General features: G+C 36.7%; 1 protein-coding gene across 1 annotated transcript; it reads left to right on the forward strand.

Moving 5' to 3' along the window:
- Positions 1–210: 210 nt before the first annotated feature.
- On the forward strand, positions 211–16,814 carry LOC122606861 (E3 ubiquitin-protein ligase UPL2-like). Its single transcript, XM_043779741.1, has 17 exons — positions 211–465; positions 560–682; positions 2,738–2,833; positions 2,910–3,113; positions 3,480–9,885; positions 10,382–11,415; positions 11,499–11,795; positions 12,130–12,334; positions 12,440–12,702; positions 12,780–13,060; positions 13,696–14,773; positions 15,054–15,200; positions 15,284–15,364; positions 15,670–15,895; positions 15,981–16,120; positions 16,213–16,319; positions 16,454–16,814. The coding sequence occupies exons 2-17, from the start codon at positions 584–586 to the stop codon at positions 16,554–16,556; spliced, it is 10,767 nt and encodes a 3,588-aa protein (XP_043635676.1). The 5' UTR covers positions 211–465; positions 560–583; the 3' UTR covers positions 16,557–16,814.
- Positions 16,815–19,637: the final 2,823 nt, after the last annotated feature.

Below are 19,637 nucleotides of genomic sequence, written 5' to 3' on the forward strand. Positions count from 1 at the left end.
TTTTGTTTAGATGAAAGAAAAGAGGAAACTTAAAAGTTTAAAAGAATTTTTGAGAATTATAAAGATTTTTAAAGATATTTATGTGATTGTTTGTATCATGGTCTAACTTTACTTCTCATATATCAAAAAGAGCTACCCAATGGACCGGTGTATAAACCCAAAAACCGACTATAATCTTCACATCGAACCTCTCTACACAAAAAGAGGTCTCATAGGACTCTATTCTTCTGTATAAAAAAACCCAAACAACTCTTTTTCTCCATATTCAAGGGTTAACCAATACACACACTCAAACTCTCACACACATACACACAAGAACCCTATATATACAAACATATATAATATATATATATATTTTCTGGGCTTTTCCTTATTTAGGGCTCAAACCCACAAGACATATAAACCCTTAATTCATTTATGTTTTATCAAAACCATCACTTGTTTAATATCTCTACAAAACTCCATGTGGGTATCTTAAATTTATGTTTTTTTATGAATAAAGATTCAAGATTTATGAAATAAATGTTTAAAAATTGAATCTTTTTGTGTTTTTTGGCAGTGTAAAAGAGTGTAGAGTGCTTTAATGGCTGGAAATCTAAGATCGAGCTTGCCGTCAAGATTACGGCAGCTTATTTCTGGTGAAGGACATATGGGTCCTAATGTTAAACTTGATTCTGAGACTGTAAGAATTTTTAAAAATAATTTTTGTTACCTTTCTTATGTATTTTTTTAGGGTTTTTGGTACTGATAATAGTTGTATGTATATGTGTATATAGTTGCTGTATGTATATGTTTGTATATGTTAAACTTGAGCCTTGAGGCTACAAGTATTTTTTTTAAAGAAAAATGATAACTTTTTAAAATTTTTTAGTAAAGGCTCTTGTGTGTTGAATTTGGTTTGAATAATGTGCTTAGAAGGGTTTTTGGTACTGATAATAGGTGTATGTATATGTGTATATAGTTGCTGTATGTATATGTGTGTGTGTGTATATATATATAATATGTTAAACTTGAGGCTACAAGTATGCTTTTTTTTATTTTTTTTTTAACTTTATTAATTGTTTTGTAAGGGTTCCTGTGTGTTGAATTTGGTTTGAATAATGTGCTCAGAAGGGTTTTTGGTAGTGTGTATAGCTGTTGTATGTGTATGTGTATATATTTTGAATCTGATACTATAAGTGGTTTTTAAATAAAAATAAAGTTACACCTTTTTAAAGTGTATTTGTAAGGGCTTCTTGAGTGTTGACTTTGGTTTAAAAGTTGTGATTAGAAGTGTTTAGGTTGTGTATATTGCTGTGTGAATATGTGTACATGGGTCCTATAGAAGTTAATTCTGAGACTTTAGGTATACGTATAGTAAAAAGTATTTTGTGTGTGTTGAATCTGGTTTGAATAGTGTGATTAGAAGGTTTTTGATAGTGTATTTATGGCTTATATAGTTGTATGTGGTTTATATAGTTGCTCTATATGTTTATTTTTCATAAAAAAGTTTATAACTTTTTCTAAGTATTGTTTTGTTTGGGTTTTTTTGTGTATTGATTTGGTTTATTGATATAGTCTAGAGTAAAAAATTGTTATTAGAAGGGTTTTTTGTAATGTATATATTGTTATTGTATGTATATTTGTATATTCTGGCGTGTAATTTGATCTGCATTTTTTTTGGGTTTCTTCTTTTCTACTATATTCATTGAGAAGGCAGCCTTGTGCCTCTTTTGAATTTTGATGGAATTGTACCTCTTTTTTATCTGGAAGTTTTAATATTTATCATTCAATTTTGAAGTCTAAAAGGTATTATGTATGATATATATATATGTATATAGCAAGGTTAGTGTGTGCTCTTTTTTTGCATAGTAAAGAGTAGTAGCTAACTAGTTTATGTACTCTGGGAAGATATGCATTAGATTATGCGCTTGGAGGAGGTTTCGAGCTGTTGTCTGCTTTTCCTTACCTTTTTCTGCTTGATATGATGTTTCAGATTTCATATGTGATGGCTGTTTTGTACCTGCACATTTTTAGTTTTCTTTTTATTTTATTTTCTTATGGCGACAATGTGTTACACTTTTCCCGATAACTTAATTATATATGTTTCAGAGTAGTATCTCAAATACACCCTGTAACTTTAGATGATAATGCACTCAACAAATCAGGACTAGTGATGTGTAATAGTAGAATGCATATATAACATGGCGAGTTCTAGGAAATTTTGTTTCATAGAGGGCGTGTAATAAAGTATAGGGATCACAATTGGCACGGGCGTTACCCTGATTTAGTCCGGACAACGTAAGGAAGAAGAGGAAACTGACCAGTTTTTCTTTCTTAACTCGGTTATAAATAGCTGGCTTAAATGAGGTATCTAATGAAAAGAAGGATGTTGAATTTGTCAGCATTAGGTGTTACTTTTAGCCTTTTAGGTCATTGCATATGTTTTGATTGCTTTATAGAAAACATTATTAGTGGAGAACTGGACATAATTATGTGTATATGACTTCACATCTTTGAAGGGGTACTCTCCAATGATTCATTTAGATAAATGCATGAAGTCCAAGATAGTCGTAAGCATTCTTGAATGTTATCTGATGTAGGAAAGTAGTGCAGAACCTGTCGGCACTTATTATTTGGCAAAAATAACTGGATCATCATCTGATGGTTATCACTTGACGATATTGTTTCATTTCTTCTAATTGGTGAAAATTGTTTGAGATTTAAAAAACATTACTTTGCTTACATACTTTCACAGCCCCCGAAAGTGAAGGCTTTCATAGATAAGGTGATTCAGTGTCCATTGCAAGACTTAGCAATTCCTCTTTCAGGTTTCCACTGGGAATACAACAAGGTAATAAGCTCATACTTCTGCCATTATTTGATTTATTTACTGCATGTGAAGTGCTTAACTTTTGCATTGAAATCAGGGTAATTTTTATCATTGGAGGCCGCTGTTTCTTCATTTTGACACCTACTTCAAGACATACTTGTCTAGCAGGAAGGATCTCCTTCTGGAAGATACTCTAGAAGATGATACTCCTTTCCCTAAGCAATCAGTTCTCCAGATTCTTCGTGTGATGCAAATAATCTTAGAGAATTGCCACAACAAAAGTTCTTTTGATGGCCTAGAGGTATGATGAAAGCAGATTTGTATATGGCATCATGGTATATGCTTTGCTGATTGGTTTCTTGTATGCATATATTAGCTATAGTAAGTTCAACCCATTTGAAATTTGAATGCGTTGATTGGGGTTGTTGTCTTTCATCTTAAATAAGTGAAATACATTTCCTTGAGCTAAGAAGGGGGCAAATGAGTTGATAATAATACTCTTTTATATTGGACATCACCACGTAAATATGTGGATGTTTTTCTTAGTAATGATGCATCTGAGTCATGCATAATGTATTAGTATTTGATATTGATGTTATTTTATTGGTTTTACCTGTCATCTTTATCTTTTATATATTATTTTTTGAAGCTTGTTTTGTTTCTTCAGCATTTCAAGCTCTTGCTTGCATCAACAGACCCCGAAGTTCTCATTGCAACCTTGGAGACTCTTTCAGCATTCGTGAAAATAAATCCTTCAAAACTTCATGCAAGTGGGAAACTGGTTGGATGCGGGGCGATAAACAGTTGTCTTTTGTCATTAGCTCAAGGATGGGGAAGCAAGGAAGAGGGTTTGGGCTTATATTCGTGTGTTATGATGAACGAAAGAACCCAAGATGAAGGTCTAAGCTTGTTCCCATCTGATATACAGACCGAAAATGACAATTCCCAAAACCGTGTAGGTTCTACCCTCTATTTTGAGTTGCACGGTACAAACCCTCAAAGCATGAGTGTTATTCACATTCTGGATCTTCATCTGCGCAAGGAAGATGATTTATCTTTGATGAAGTCAATCATTGAGCAGTACAATGTTCCTCCTGAGCATCGATTTTCGTTGTTGACTAGAGTTAGATACGCTCATGCGTTCCGTTCTTCAAGAATATGCAGATTGTACAGCAAAATTAGCTTGCTTGCCTTTATTGTTCTAGTTCAAGCAAGTGATTCTCATGATGAATTGGTGTCTTTTTTTGCCAACGAGCCAGAATATACAAATGAGTTAATCAGATTAGTAAAATCTGAAGAGACAATACCTGGGACAATTCGCACACTTGCAATGCATGCTCTTGGATCTCAACTTGCTGCATATTCATCATCTCATGAGAGGGCACGAATTCTAAGTGGGTCCAGCATGAGTTTTGCTGGTGGAAATCGCATGATTCTTCTTAATGTCCTGCAAAGGGCGATTTCGTCTTTAAACAACACCAGCGACCCATCATCTGTTGCATTTGTTGAAGCACTCCTTCAATTTTATTTGCTTCATGTGATATCTACATCAAGTTCCGGGAGTGTTATACGGGGATCAGGGATGGTTCCGACCTTTTTACCCCTTCTAGAAAATTCAAATCCTTCACACATGCATCTTGTATGTTTGGCTGTGAAGACGCTGCAAAAACTCATGGACTACAGCAATTCAGCTGTCACTCTTTTCAAGGACTTGGGAGGAGTTGACCTTTTGACCAACAGACTGCAGATAGAAGTAGCTCGGGTGATTGATCTAGAAATAGGAGACGATATTTTAATGAGCATCGGGGAGTCCTCAAACACAAACCATAATGTTGATTCACTTTATTCACAGAAACGTCTTATTAGAGTTTTGTTGAAGGCACTTGGTTCTGCTACTTACGCTCCATTAAATTCAACCCGACCTCATGGGGGTCATGATGTTTCTTTACCAGCCACCCTCTCTATGATCTTTGAAAACGTGAATAAGTTTGGAGGGGACGTGTATTCAGCTGCTGTTACTGTTATGAGTGAAATGATTCACAAAGATCCCACTTGTTATGCATCGTTGGATGAATCGGGTCTTCCCAATGCTTTTCTAGCATCAGTAAAAGCGGGAGTTCTTCCTTCTTCAAAAGCTCTTACATGTGTTCCTAATGGCATTGGTGCTATTTGTCTCAACCCTAAGGGGTTAGAAGCAGTTAAAGAAACCTCAGCATTAAGGTTTCTGGTTGACGTTTTAACTGATAAAAAATATGTGATTCCAATGAATGATGGAATTGTGCCATTGGCAAATGCTGTTGAGGAGCTCTTACGTCATGTGTCCACATTAAGGGGTACTGGTATGGATATGATTATTGAGATTATCAATAAAATTGCTTCAATAGAGGATGACAAGGGTAAAACTGGAAAAGTTAACGAGGGTAATGCTATGGATATGGACACTGAAGATAAAGAAAATGTAGGCCCATGTCTAGTTGGTGCTACAGATTCAGGGTCGGAAGGAATATGTGATGAGCAGTTTATTCAATTATGCATCTTTCATGTGATGGTGTTAGTTCACCGAACAATGGAGAATGCTGAAACATGCAGGTTATTTGTTGAAAAAGCAGGGATTGAGGCTTTGTTGAAGCTTTTATTAAGACCGAGTATCACTCAATCATCTGAAGGGATGTCTATTGCTTTGCATAGCACCATGGTTTTTAAAAGTTTTACTCAACATCACTCTGCTCCTTTAGCACGGGCCTTTTGTTCAGCCCTTCGGGAATATCTGAAGTCAACTTTGGATGGTTTTGGTGTTCTTTCTGGATCGTTTCTGCTGGACCCGAAAGCAACATCACATTCTGGAGTTTTTTCTTCACTTTTCCTTGTCGAGTTCCTTTTGTTTCTTGCTGCTTCAAAAGACAACAGATGGGTCACAGCTCTGCTTCAAGAATTCGGGAATGATAGCAAGGATGTTCTAGAATCTATTGGAAAAACTCATCGGGAAATATTATGGCAGCTTGCATTACTTGAAGATTCAAAGTCTGAAATGCAGGATGATAATGGTGGCTCTGGTGATGGGTCTCGCCACTCTGAACCTAATGCTTCAGAATCCGAAGAGCAAAGATTTAATTCCTTTAGGCAGTTTCTCGATCCGTTAATGAGGAGACGGATGTCGGGATGGAGTTTTGAGTCACAGTTTTTTGATCTGATTACTTTGTATCGTGACCTTTCTCACACTTCTGGTCCTCCACAGCATCTTGGGGGGAGCAGCCACCAATCACTGCCTTCTGGGACTTCTGATGGCGCTAGCAGTGATGGTGCACGGGAAGCTGACAAGCAAAGGTCACATTATGCTTCTTGTTGTGATATGATGAAGTCGCTCTCATTGCATATTACACATTTGTTTCAAGAGCTAGGAAAGGCGATGTTACTTCCTTCTAGAAGACGAGATGATATGGTGACGGTTACTCCTGCTTCCAAATCTGTGGCTTCTACATTTGCCGCCATCACATTTGACCACATGAACTTTGAAGGTCATGTAAAGCCTTCTGGATCTGTGACATCGTGGTCACCAAAGTGTCGGTTTCTTGGTAAGGTTGTAGATTTTATTGATGGAATTTTACTAGAAAAACCTGACACCTGCAACCCTGTTCTGCTGAATTGTTTATATGGTCGTGGTGTAATTCAGTTGGTTTTGACCACTTTTGAAGCTACCAGTGAGTTGCTTTTCTCAGTCAACAGGACGCCTGCATCTCCAATGGAGACGGATGAAGGAGCTCCGAAACCCTACTCAGAAGAAACTGTTTGGTCATGGATAGATGGTCCATTAGCCAGTTATGGTAAACTTATGGATCATCTAGTGACATCATCTTTTATCTTGTCATCATTCACAAAGCATTTTCTTACACAACCGCTTGTAACCGGAGACATTGCATTTCCACGTGATGCCGAAGTATTTGTGAAGGTACTTCAATCTTCAATTTTGAAAGCTGTGCTTCCTGTGTGGTCGCATCCACTGTTCGCAGATTGTAGTGATGATTTCATTGCTACTGTTATTTCGATTATTCGTCATGTTTTTTCTGGGGTTGAAGTGAGAAGTGCAAGTAACACGGGATCACGCCCCGTGGGCCCTCCTCCAAATGAAACTACGATTTCCACAATCGTAGAAATGGGCTTTACCAGAGCGCGAGCAGAGGAAGCGTTGAGACAAGTGGGATCAAACAGTGTGGAATTAGCAATGGAGTGGCTGTTTTCACATCCAGAAGAAGTCCCAGAGGATGATGAACTTGCTCGAGCACTTGCTATGTCTCTTGGTAATTCTGGAACCGATGCAAAAGATAGTACTGTTACAAATGAAAGTAGTCAGCCGATTGAAGAGGAAACTGTGCAGTTACCACCTGTAGATGACTTGTTGTCTACTTGCAAGAAGCTTTTAGAAATGAAAGATTCTTTAGCTTTCCCAGTTCGGGATCTCTTATCAATGATTTGCTCTCAAGATGATGGCCGGCACCGATCAGATGTTATATCATTTATTCTAGAACAAGTGAAGCTTTGCAGTGCTGATTCTGAGGGTGGAAAGAACAACATGCTGTCATCCCTTTTTCATGTTCTTGCCTTGATTCTTAATGAGGACAAGGATGCACGAGAAGTTGCTTCTAAAAGTGGTTTTGTGAAAGTTGCAGCTGATCTTTTATCTGATTGGAATAACCATTCACATGAAAACGGGACAGTGTTTGTTCCCAAATGGGTGACAGCAGCTTTTCTTGCTGTTGACCGGCTTGCTCAGGTTGACCAAAAGTTGAATGCTGATATTTCAGAATTGCTAAAGAAAGATGATGGTGGTAACGAGAAGTCTATTGTGATAGATGATGAAAAGCAAAACAAGTCGCAACAAAATTCTGGAATATCTTCCAAGCATATTGATGTTGATGAGCAGAAGAGATTTGTTGAGATATCGTGTAGGTTCTTAGGAAAACTGCTTCCTGCCGAAACAATTCATGCTGTTCTTCAATTATGTTCAACACTAACAAGAACTCATTCTGTTGCTGTTAGTTTCTTAGATGCTGGTGGTTTGCCTTTACTGCTATCTTTGCCTACAAGTAGCCTATTTGTTGGTTTTGATAATGTTGCAGCAACTATTATTCGCCATATTCTTGAAGATCCCCAAACTCTGCAACAAGCAATGGAAAGTGAAATCAAACATAGTGTTGTGACAGCTTCTAATCGACAGTCTAACGGAAGACTTACCCCCCGTAACTTTCTGTTAAATTTGAGTTCTGTCATTTCACGGGATCCGGTGATTTTTATGCAGGCTGCGCGGGCTGTCTGCCAGATTGAAATGATTGGGGAACGACCGTATGTTGTCTTGCTGAAAGATCGTGACAAAGATAAATCTAAAGAAAAAGAGAAAGACGAAAAAGATAAACCACCAACTGCAACTGATGGTCAGGTCACTTCGGTTAGTATCACGAAACTTCCCGAGGCAAATACCAAGAATGCAAAATCTCATCGAAAGCCACCTCAAAGTTTTACTACTGTAATTGAGCTACTTTTGGAGTCAGTGATTACTTTTGTGCCTCCTTCAGAAGAAAAGTCAGCTGCGGGAGAGAGTCCTTCAGTAATGGATATGGATATTGATGTTAATTTAAATAAGGGTAAAGGTAAAGCTATTGTATCGGGATCTGACGAGAATGAAGAAAGTGGGCAGGAGTCATCTGCATCTTTGGCTAAAGTTGTATTCATATTAAAGCTCTTAAAGGAAATTCTTTTAATGTATGGTCCATCTGTTCATGTTCTACTACGAAAAGATGCTGAATTAAGTGGAATATTTCACCACGTTCTTTGTATGTTCCTTCCTCATTTGAGAAGTTCTAAACGTGAAAAAAAGGATGCCGACTGGAGGCACAAGTTAGCAGGTCGTGCCAGCCAGTTTTTGGTGGCTTCTTGTGTACGTTCTACAGAGGCAAGAAGAAGAATTTTTATGGAAATCAACAACGCTTTTACTGATTTTGTTGATAATTGTAGAGGTAATCAACCTCCTGGAAGTAGTATTCAAGCTTTTGTTGATCTACTTGGAGATATACTGGCTGCACGGTCGCCTACTGGTGCTTCAATATCAGGAGAAGCTTCGGTTACATTTATAGATGTTGGTCTGGTGAAGTCGCTCACACAAACATTGCAAATGTTGGATTTGGATCATGCTGATTCGCTAAAGATTGTACCAGGGCTTGTGAAGGTTCTGGAGTCGGTCACTAAAGAGCATGTTCATGCTGCTGAGGCTAATTCTGCAAAAGTTGATAATATGGCAAAACCTTCTGATCAGGGTCAACATGGAGAAACAGAGAATACTGGTGATATATCTCGATCTACCGAAACTGTATCTTTACCTAATGCTAGCTCTGCACCTACAGAAGTTATCGAGTCTTTTAGTACTGTTCAGACATATGGTGGATCAGAAGCTGTTACAGATGACATGGAACATGATCAGGATATTGATGGCGGTTATGCTCCCCCAAGTGAAGATGATTACATGCATGAAACTTCTGAGGAGACGAGAGGTCTTGAAAATGGTCTTGCTTCAGTGGGAATAAGATTTGAAATTCAACCTGATATTCGTGAGAGCCTTGATGAAGATGATGAGGACATGTCAGGTGATGAAGGAGATGAAGTCGATGAAGATGAAGATGGGGATGATGATGGGCATAATGATCTCGAAGACGATGAGGTTCATCATTTGCCACACCCTGACACTGATCAAGATGATCATGAGATTGAAGATGAGTTTGACGAGGATATGATTGAGGAAGAAGATGAAGATGACGAGGATGATGATGATGGTGGAGTTATATTAAGATTGGGCGAGGGAATGAATGGGATAAATGTGTTGGATCATATTGAGGTTTTTGGTAGAGACCATAGTTTTAACAATGATACTCTCCATGTGATGCCTGTTGAAGTTTTTGGTTCCAGACGTCAAGGTCGTACTACATCTATTTATAATCTTTTGGGAAGATCAGGTGACAGTTCTGTTCCGTCTCAGCATCCACTTTTATTGGAGCCTTCTGCACGTGCAGTTTCTTCCAGGCAACCAGGTGAATCTTTTTTTGGAAATATATGCATCCTTTATCAAATTCTATGTTTTGTTCACACACATACATGTGTCCTACGAATGTGGCAAAGTGGGTAGGTCAGTAATGTTGGTCATGGGTCACAAAGGTACAGTCAGAACATGGGTTTTTTGTTTCCTGTGGGTGAGTAGGCCCAGTTGATTGACCTGTTTGGTTAGAAGTTATGTTTCTAATGAACAATGTATATGAAGTTTGATAAAAAAATTGATATTGTTGCAAAATATTGTTTTACAAATAGGATGATTTAGGACCCCTTTTTTGCATTTAAATAGACTTTGGATGACTTTCAACCTACTCGACTTGTTTATAGCTTTAAAAGAAAGTAATCTTTCACCTGTTTGACCTGTTATATATGTAACAGTACCCAAATCCCATTTTGTAAATCACTGGGATGGAATCATCACCTCTACTTTTCTCTATATCTATCATTATCAACTTGTGTTTTATCTTGTCATCTCAGATACTCGTGAAGCGTATCTTGAAAGAAATTTGGAGCCATCCTCATCACGTTTGGATTCGATTTTCCGGTCTTTGAGAAACGGTCGTCATGGACAGCCTAGTCATCGTCTGAGTATGTGGAATGATGACCCGCAAAGTGGTGGATCTAATGCATCTAGCATACCCTCAGGCCTTGAGGATCTTTTGGTTTCTCAATTGAGCCGTCCAACACCCGAGAAAAGCTCCGATCAAGACAAGACGGTAAAAGGTCAAACAAAAGTTGAGTCTAGTCAATCCCAAGAATCATCCGGAATGGTACCTGAAAGTATTACTGAGAACAATGCTACAGGTGATCACATTGCCTCACGTGATTCTGAAAGCATACCATCAGTTGATGAACCCCAAGGGATTAATGATGCAGATGTGCCTGTTGGTCAACCTCAATCTGTTGATATGCAATTTGACCAAAATGATGGTGTCTCGCGTGATGTTGAAGCTGTGAGTCAAGAAAGTAGTGGAAGTGGGGCTACATTAGGTGAAAGCCTTCGAAGTTTAGATGTTGAAATTGGAAGCGCTGATGGTCATGATGATGGGGGTGAGAGGCAAGGTCAAAGGAGAACAAATGTACCACTCAGCACCACATCAATAGCTGTAAGAGATGCTTCTCTTCATAGTGTAACTGAGGTTTCAGAGAACCCTAGTCAGGAAACAGACCAAAGTGACCCTGGTCAGGATGCAAATCGTGATGGTGCTACTGGTTCTGGTTCTGCACCGATTGACCCAGCATTTTTGGATGCACTTCCTGAGGAGTTACGGGCTGAAGTTCTTTCCGGTCGACAGGGGCCAGTGGCTCAACCCACTCCAAACAGCGAACCACAAAATGATGGAGACATAGACCCTGAATTTCTTGCAGCACTTCCCCCTGACATTCGAGCTGAAGTTTTAGCACAACAGCAGGCACAAGGGGTTCACCGTGCACAAGAATTGGAAGGTCAACCTGTGGAAATGGATACCGTATCAATAATTGCTACATTCCCCTCTGAATTACGGGAAGAGGTATGCTATTTTTGGTATAATTCTCTATCTTTTTGTTGATGTTTCATGTTTTTATTTATTTATATTATTTTTGTACACTTTAGGTTCTTTTAACATCCTCTGATGCGGTTCTTGCTAATCTCCCACCTGCTCTTGTTGAGGAGGCAAACATGTTGCGAGAGCGGTTTGCCCGCCGATACAATCGGACACTTTTTGGTATGTTCCCAAGAAGTAGGCGGGGTGAATCTTCTAGAAGAGGTGAAGGAGTTGGATCTAGCATGGATAGAGCAGGTGGAATCATTGCTCGTAGGTCAGGAAGTAAGCCTGTTGAGACTGATGGAGCTCCTTTAGTTGATAAAGAGGATCTTAAAGCCATGATTCGGTTGCTTCGTGTTGTTCAGGTGATATTTTGGTTTACTGGTTTTTTAAGATGACAATTCGGCCACTGCCTAGTGCCTATATAATTTGTGGTTTGGGTTACTTTTTATCCCTAGCTAAACAGGTTAAGCTTAACAATTTAAGTAAAGGTCACCTGGGTCAAACATAATGTGTTCTAATGCATTAAAATCTACATTTTTTTTGTTATAGTTTTGATAAACTTTTTTAGCGTGTAATGGTCAGCATGATGTGTTATGAGCTGTTACCTAACTCTTCTATACTCTGCCTTCACTGATTTTCTTGCATAGCTGATTGTAATTTCTCATCATGATGCTACTTTTTTCTATATGTGTACAGCCACTATACAAACCGCAGCTCCAGAGACTGCTCTTGAATTTATGTGCTCATGCTGAAACACGTACATCTGTAGTAAAAATATTGATGGATCTGCTGATGCTTGATATTAGAAAGCCTGACAATAGTTTGAGTACCTCCGAGCCATCATATAGACTCTATGCCTGTCAGAGTCATGTTATGTATTCTCGTCCTCAATGCTTTGATGGTAAGGATGTTATGGATTATGCGAGTATCTAGATTGCAAGTCATACCTTTCTTAAAGATTAAAATAGTTCTGTTTTTAAAATTATTTTTATCTCCATTTTTAAAGGTGTTCCTCCATTGGTGTCACGCCGTGTTCTAGAGACTTTGACATATCTGGCCAGGAACCATACATTTGTTGCAAAACTTTTGCTTCAGTTCAAATTACCTTCATTGGACTCTCAGAGTCCAAGTCATTCTCGTGGAAAAGCCATCATGGGTATTCAAGATAGTGAAACAGAAAAGCAACAAGAGGACTTACTAGCCATGACCATGCTATTGAGTCTCTTGAGTCAGCCATTGTATTTGAGAAGTATTGCGCATCTTGAGCAGGTAGTTTCCGGAAGACTTTTTTTTCAAGTATGGTAATGTTCAAAATAGGACTGATTGGTGTTTGATGCGTGTTTCAGTTACTAAATTTGTTAGATGTGATCATTGACAATGCTGAAAGCAAGCAACCTGCTGCTGAACATGGAGTATCTGGTAATGAAGAATCACCTGCTGAAATGTCCATCTTAGATGATAGTAGCGTTGGTGACCCTGACACGAATACCAAATCATCCAAAACTGATGATGCCTCCAAGCCCTCATCTTCTGCTGGTGCTAATCCAGATGACGACTCACACACTATTTTACTGAACTTGCCACAAGCAGAACTGCGCCTTCTCTGCTCATTGCTTGCTCGTGAAAGGTATTTATTTATCTTTTCATTTGCATTCGATTATTTAATAGGATAATGATTTCTTCTCCAAAATCTTTAGCCTCCTAATTCTCTCATTCTACATGTGGCTAGTTCTTTGCTAATAAATGACTTGAGCTGGGTTTGATCTGAAGCACTTTTTGCCTAACGTTTTTATTGTACGCAACCATAAAGTGTATTTTGAAGTATTTATTTGAATACTTGAATAAAATGTCATAGGAAGTTCTATGCATCAAAGATGGTTTATCTCATAGGAAGATCTATTCCCACAAAGATTAAGATGTTACTTGCTTTTTACATGTTTGATCTGTAACTTTTTGTTTTGAGGTTGGTTGACCTGAAGCACTTTTTGTTTAGAGGTATCAGTCTTCATAAATTTTTATCATAAATGGTATATTATTAAAGGGGTAATCCATGTAATTGAATAAAATGACCTAGAAGGTTCTACACATCAAAGCTACCTTTTAGGGTAGCTCAACCTGTTTGACCACTTATTGCTAAGCTTGTTTTCATATTTTACATTTTTGACCCATTGTTAATAAGGCTTGATCCCTCAATGTTGGTTGCTTGTTGTTAAGCTTGAACATAAATCTCTAACATGCGTTAATATCTGCATTTGTTTTTAGTTTGTCCGATAATGCATATGCTCTCGTGGCGGAAGTATTGAAGAAATTGGTAACCATCGCACCCCGTCACAGTCATTTATTCATAACAGAGCTAGCTGGTGCTATGAAGAACCTTACAACTTCAGCCATGGACGAGTTACACCGATTCAGTGAAATTGAAAAGGCACTTATTACTACTACTGCTTCAGATGGAGCAGCAATCTTAAGGGTCATACAAGCACTGAGCTCACTTGTTGCTTCACTTTCTCAAGAGAAAGATCAAACACTGACTGAAAACAATCAAACCGCTACTCTTTCCCTTGTTGGTGACATAAATTCAGCTTTAGAACCGTTGTGGACGGAATTGAGCACATGTATAAGCAAAATTGAGATCTATTCTGATACATCACTCGATATATCCGACTCATCGATGATCTCCTCAAGACCCTCTGGTGCTATGCCTCCCCTGCCAGCCGGCACTCAGAACATCTTACCATACATAGAATCTTTCTTTGTTATGTGTGAGAAATTGCACCCTGGAAATTCAGCAGGCACACAAGAATTTGGTGCAAATACAGATGAGGCCACTACTTCTGGACCTTCAATAAAAGCTGATGAAAAACACGCAGTGTTCGTGAAGTTTTCAGAAAAGCATAGGAAGTTACTTAATGCATTTATACGACAAAACCCCGGATTGCTTGAAAAATCATTCTCACTTATGCTCAAGGTTCCGAGGTTTATTGATTTTGACAACAAGCGGTCTCATTTTAGATCTAAAATCAAGCATCAACATGATCACCATCATAGCCCTCTAAGGATTTCTGTAAGACGAGCATATATTCTTGAAGATTCATATAATCAGTTGAGGATGAGATCCACACAAGATCTGAAGGGTAGGTTGACTGTAAATTTCCAAGGGGAAGAAGGTATTGACGCAGGTGGGCTTACCAGGGAATGGTATCAGCTTTTATCGAGGGTTATATTTGATAAAGGAGCTCTGCTTTTTACAACTGTCGGCAACGATTCAACCTTCCAGCCGAATCCAAATTCTGTTTATCAGACAGAACATCTCTCATACTTTAAATTTGTTGGAAGAGTTGTGAGTACCTTCACTTTCTTGTTGTAGGTGTTTAACTAGTAAATGTGCTGGGGCCAAAACGGGTCAATATCTGGGTGATGGGCTGAAAGGGGTTGAGTCCTGTTCAAAGTAAATTGTATTTTTCTGTGAATGAATCAATTTATTGTAAGCTATTTCAATCTTTTTTTTTTTTACACATTGGATTTGAAATATAACCCTAATAAACCCATTATTGTCACCTCTACATTGATCCTGAGTTACTTTTCTTGCTTTTGTAGCTTACGATTTCACTTTTTTTTAGGTTGGGAAAGCACTATTTGATGGTCAGTTGCTTGATGTCCATTTCACGAGATCTTTCTACAAGCACATCCTTGGGGCTAAAGTGACATATCATGATATTGAAGCGATTGATCCGGGTTATTTCAAGAACTTGAAATGGATGCTTGAGGTAAGTGATTTGGTAACTCTTGGTGAAGTTTTGGTAATATTGTGATGCTAATGTCATTTTGTGTTTTTGTAATTCTTCTGCAGAATGATATCAGTGACATCCTGGATCTAACATTTAGTATCGATGCTGATGAAGAGAAGATGATTTTGTGTGAAAAATCAGAGGTAAAGCTTATGTGATTCCATTTTTAGAATGCATTACACTTATTAAGGATTCATCTTTTTTTTAGATATTTTTTAAAAGATAACATAATATTCAAAATATTTTGAAAAAGATAATCCAACTGTTTCTAATTGAGGAACCAAATTTCGGTTTTCGAAAACAGATATTACTTTATTTGCCAGTTTATAAACATATGCGGTTTTTTTTTGTTCAAAAATATTTACATTCCTTAATTAAAAGTTTTTATTTTTTGTAAATTATCCGCCCTTTTATTTACTCGTATGAATTTATGATTTTCATAATGTAGGTAACCGACTATGAACTGATCCCGGGAGGAAGAAATATTCGAGTGACAGAGGAAAACAAGCATAAATATGTTAATTTAATTGCTGAGCATCGGCTAACAACTGCTATACGTCCTCAAATAAATGCTTTCTTAGAAGGGTTTAATGAATTGATTTCACGGGATCTGATATCTATCTTTCATGATAAGGAATTAGAACTGTTGATAAGTGGGCTTCCGGATATTGACTGTGAGTTTCTTGTCTACATTTTTATTATAATGTTGACTGTAAATCTTTTTTCTGAAAACGTCTATGTATTGTTCGCTATTGTCAGTGGATGACATGAAGGCAAATACGGAGTACTCTGGTTATAGTGCTGGGTCTCCTGTTATTCAGTGGTTTTGGGAGGTTGCTCAAGGCTTCAGTAAAGAAGATAAGGCCCGTTTGTTGCAATTTGTGACTGGAACCTCCAAGGTATCTTTTTTATTTCAAATTTTTTACTTCCTATTTTAGCAGGACCCTTTCCATTCCTATATATATGAGTTTTTGTGGATGTTTTCTTTCAGGTGCCTTTAGAAGGATTCAGTGCTTTGCAAGGCATATCAGGGGCTCAAAAGTTTCAAATACACAAAGCATATGGAAGGCCTGATCATTTGCCCTCAGCTCACACATGGTAACATTTCAGTTTGACAATCGACTTTGTTAATGTATTATGTTTATTTCGCCAGATGCAGAATCTTTGACAAGAATCACACTTTGTTTTGTAGATATTTATTTTAACTAATGTGATATATTGATTGGATGCAGTTTCAATCAGTTGGATTTACCAGAGTATCCTTCAAAGGAGCATCTGGAAGAGAGACTTCTGCTTGCAATTCATGAAGCCAACGAAGGGTTCGGTTTTGGTTAAAAGAGCCATGAAGTTAATGAGTGTAGATAAAATTTATCATGTCAAGCAAAATCATAATCCGTTTTCAGATTTCAGCAGGAGAGATACATGTGTTGATATACTGTACAGTTTCAGTTTGTCAAAATTGAATGCCTTTTGTTTTTTTTTTGGCGGTTTTCTTTGTTGCCAACTCTCTTAGAAATCGGATCGCTTTGCAATTGTACATTGGAACAGTTTATTAGCTGTGCTTATTATTGCGTATTAGCGATTTTGCAAATATTTTTGTGGAGTTCCCTTAGGAATTTTTATTGCATGATCCATCAAGCAAGATTTGTTTTTATTCTTGTCTGATTGTGTTAAGTAAATTTGTTCCTTGGGAATGATATTAGGTATTTTACGTACTTAAATATATTCTTAAAAATTTTATCCAACTCTTAGAAACTCTAATAACCAGGGTTGTATGATCCAGATCGGAATAAATTTATGAATTGTTTGTAGCTAAAATGATTAAATAATGTTGTCATACCAAAACGATGGATTTGAATTTGATATTAATAGTTTGAGAAATGATTAATCCTCTTAATCAAATAGTCAAATAATCTTAGTTAGGAAGATTTATCATTTTTTAAATGGAAATGCATATTTTTTTCAAAGTAACTTGGTCATTGTCAGTAGAAGACATCACTTTAAATTATAAACATGAGCATGAAAAGTTATACCATACTGTAGTTCGTATAAATTTGAAACACATTTTAATATTTTTTTAAGTTAAATAATGACAGGGTTAGGAATGATATTAGGTATTTTACGTACTTAAATATATTCTTAAAAATTTTATCCAACTCCTAGAAACTCTAATAACCAGGGTTGTATGATCCAGATCGGAATAAATTTATGAATTGTTTGTAGCTAAAATGATTAAATAATGTTGTCATACCAAAACGATGGATTTGAATTTGATATTAATAGTTTGAGAAATGATTAATCCTCTTAATCAAATAGTCAAATAATCTTAGTTAGGAAGATTTATCATTTTTTAAATGGAAATGCATATTTTTTTCAAAGTAACTTGGTCATTGTCGGTAGAAGACATCACTTTAAGTTAGAAACATGAGCATGAAAAGTTATACCATACTGTAGTTCGTATAAATTTGAAACACATTTTAATATTTTTTTAAGTTAAATAATGACAGGGTTGGGATTTGTATATAGGAAAACAACTCTTGTACATAAAGATAACCTAACATCTGCTATCAAAAATCCCTAACTAATAGGGGTCGATATGCAACCATTAAGGCCCGAGTACACGAGTGTATTTTTTTATACATGACATACCTACTCAGTGGTGTCGAAATATTGATACCCATGTATGGTCTCGTGGATATAAATTCTAGCAAATGCATACAAAATGATTTTCCCAAAATGATAAAGAATATATTTACTATATTGTTTAAAATCTTATACAAAAATTAATTTATATAATCGAGCTACTTACAAAAGTTGACGATATAAATTTTAACATTTAAAAATTTCGTTTACGAAGAAATGGAAGACACGTTTTAGAACCATCGAGATTTCCAACCCATACAAAATGCAAAGTCCATTTTGACTACTCACCAAATAAAATATTTTTATATAAAAATGTGAGTACTTATAATAATATAAATTTAACAAAAAGTCTTTATCATATATTTTAATATATTTAAACAATATATTTAAACAATAGTAAAATATATATTTTGTACATCTAACATTTCGATTAGTTATAATTATGGAGGTGTCAAATTTGTATTTTATTTTGACTTGGGTGATGAAAACTTTTCAAACTAATAACTTTTACTAATATACATTATTAAGAGAAAATACATATTTGTTTGCGCATTAAGTTAATGTCACGCTTCAGATATCTTTTGCATTTGATCACATTTACTACTCCCCACTGTGAGTTTTCATAGCCCCATTTTATTCATTTATTTTTGGGGTGAAATGCATGCCCTTTACTTTTACGATGGACGCAAGTACTTTAAAAACCGCATACATAGATTGTACTAAGTCGCACTGTTTACTTAAGGCCTTACTATCATGAAACGATTAGGTATGGACTAAAACGTAGATATATTGATGAATAGTACTATTTGGGATTGACACTCCCCGTCCGGGACTCTGGGTTGTTAGCGCCAACTTGACCTGCAAGGTCGAACGGATGATATATATTTGGAAAACTTGAGTACTCTAAACAAGTACTTATTTGAGGCACACCACTGTCAAATTTCGTTTCGTGAGCTTAGTTCAATGTATACGTACTTTCCTTTAGCATTGTAATTAGACAATGGCTACATAAATCCTTGTGGTTCACGATACATACTTTTAAATAAAAACCTATGGAACTCACCAACTTTATGTTGACACACTTTAGCATGTATTTCAGGTAATTAGATGATTTGCTATGACTTGGAAAGCTTTCTATTGCATGCATTATGGGAATCTTGCCCCATATCAAAGACCTTAGGAATTGACTTATCAATTTGCTAAAGTCTCTATCTTCATTATATTGTTTAAAAATAATCTGATGTTTTCAATAACGAATATAGTTTCAAGTATTGTATTATCAACTTTGTCAAAACAATGTTAATTTTTAAATGTATTTCAAAAGCGACACGTTTTGTGGTCGTTCACTATATCTTGTGTTGTGATCTCATGAACGTCACGCCCCCGGATTTAGGGGTGTGACAGCAAGTTCCGGTTTTAAGTTTCCCCTAATAACATTTACTTTATACAAAATTGCATCGCATACATTTTTCTTGTATTCTACTTGCTACTTTTTGGTTTCTAGGACCTCTCTCGTTTGAAAGCAAAAGATCGACTTCCATCAGGCTTGAAGTATATTGAGGTTTTTGAACACAACAATTGATAGCAATTTATACAGCTATAGGGGCGGAGCCAAGATTATGGGGTCGTCGAACTGTTTCTTGTCAATGGTCCAAAAGATAAGGAGGTTAATTAATTGACTAACTTTGAATCTATTTTAGGTTAGACCATATATGGCTACTGCAGTCCAATGCATTTAAGTTTGCTACTCACAAATCATTTTGATTTATCAAT

Source organism: Erigeron canadensis, chromosome 7, assembly GCF_010389155.1.
Source record: "Erigeron canadensis isolate Cc75 chromosome 7, C_canadensis_v1, whole genome shotgun sequence".
Classification (NCBI taxonomy): domain Eukaryota; kingdom Viridiplantae; phylum Streptophyta; class Magnoliopsida; order Asterales; family Asteraceae; genus Erigeron; species Erigeron canadensis.

Bases quoted from the DNA above. Each gene is read 5' to 3' on its own strand.
- LOC122606861 (XM_043779741.1), top strand. From the start codon at position 584: ATGGCTGGAAATCTAAGATCGAGCTTGCCGTCAAGATTACGGCAGCTT. The intron at 11,796-12,129 runs GTGATATTTTGG...ATATGTGTACAG, and splicing joins GGTTGCTTCGTGTTGTTCAG to CCACTATACAAACCGCAGCT. The intron at 12,335-12,439 runs GTAAGGATGTTA...CCATTTTTAAAG, and splicing joins TCGTCCTCAATGCTTTGATG to GTGTTCCTCCATTGGTGTCA.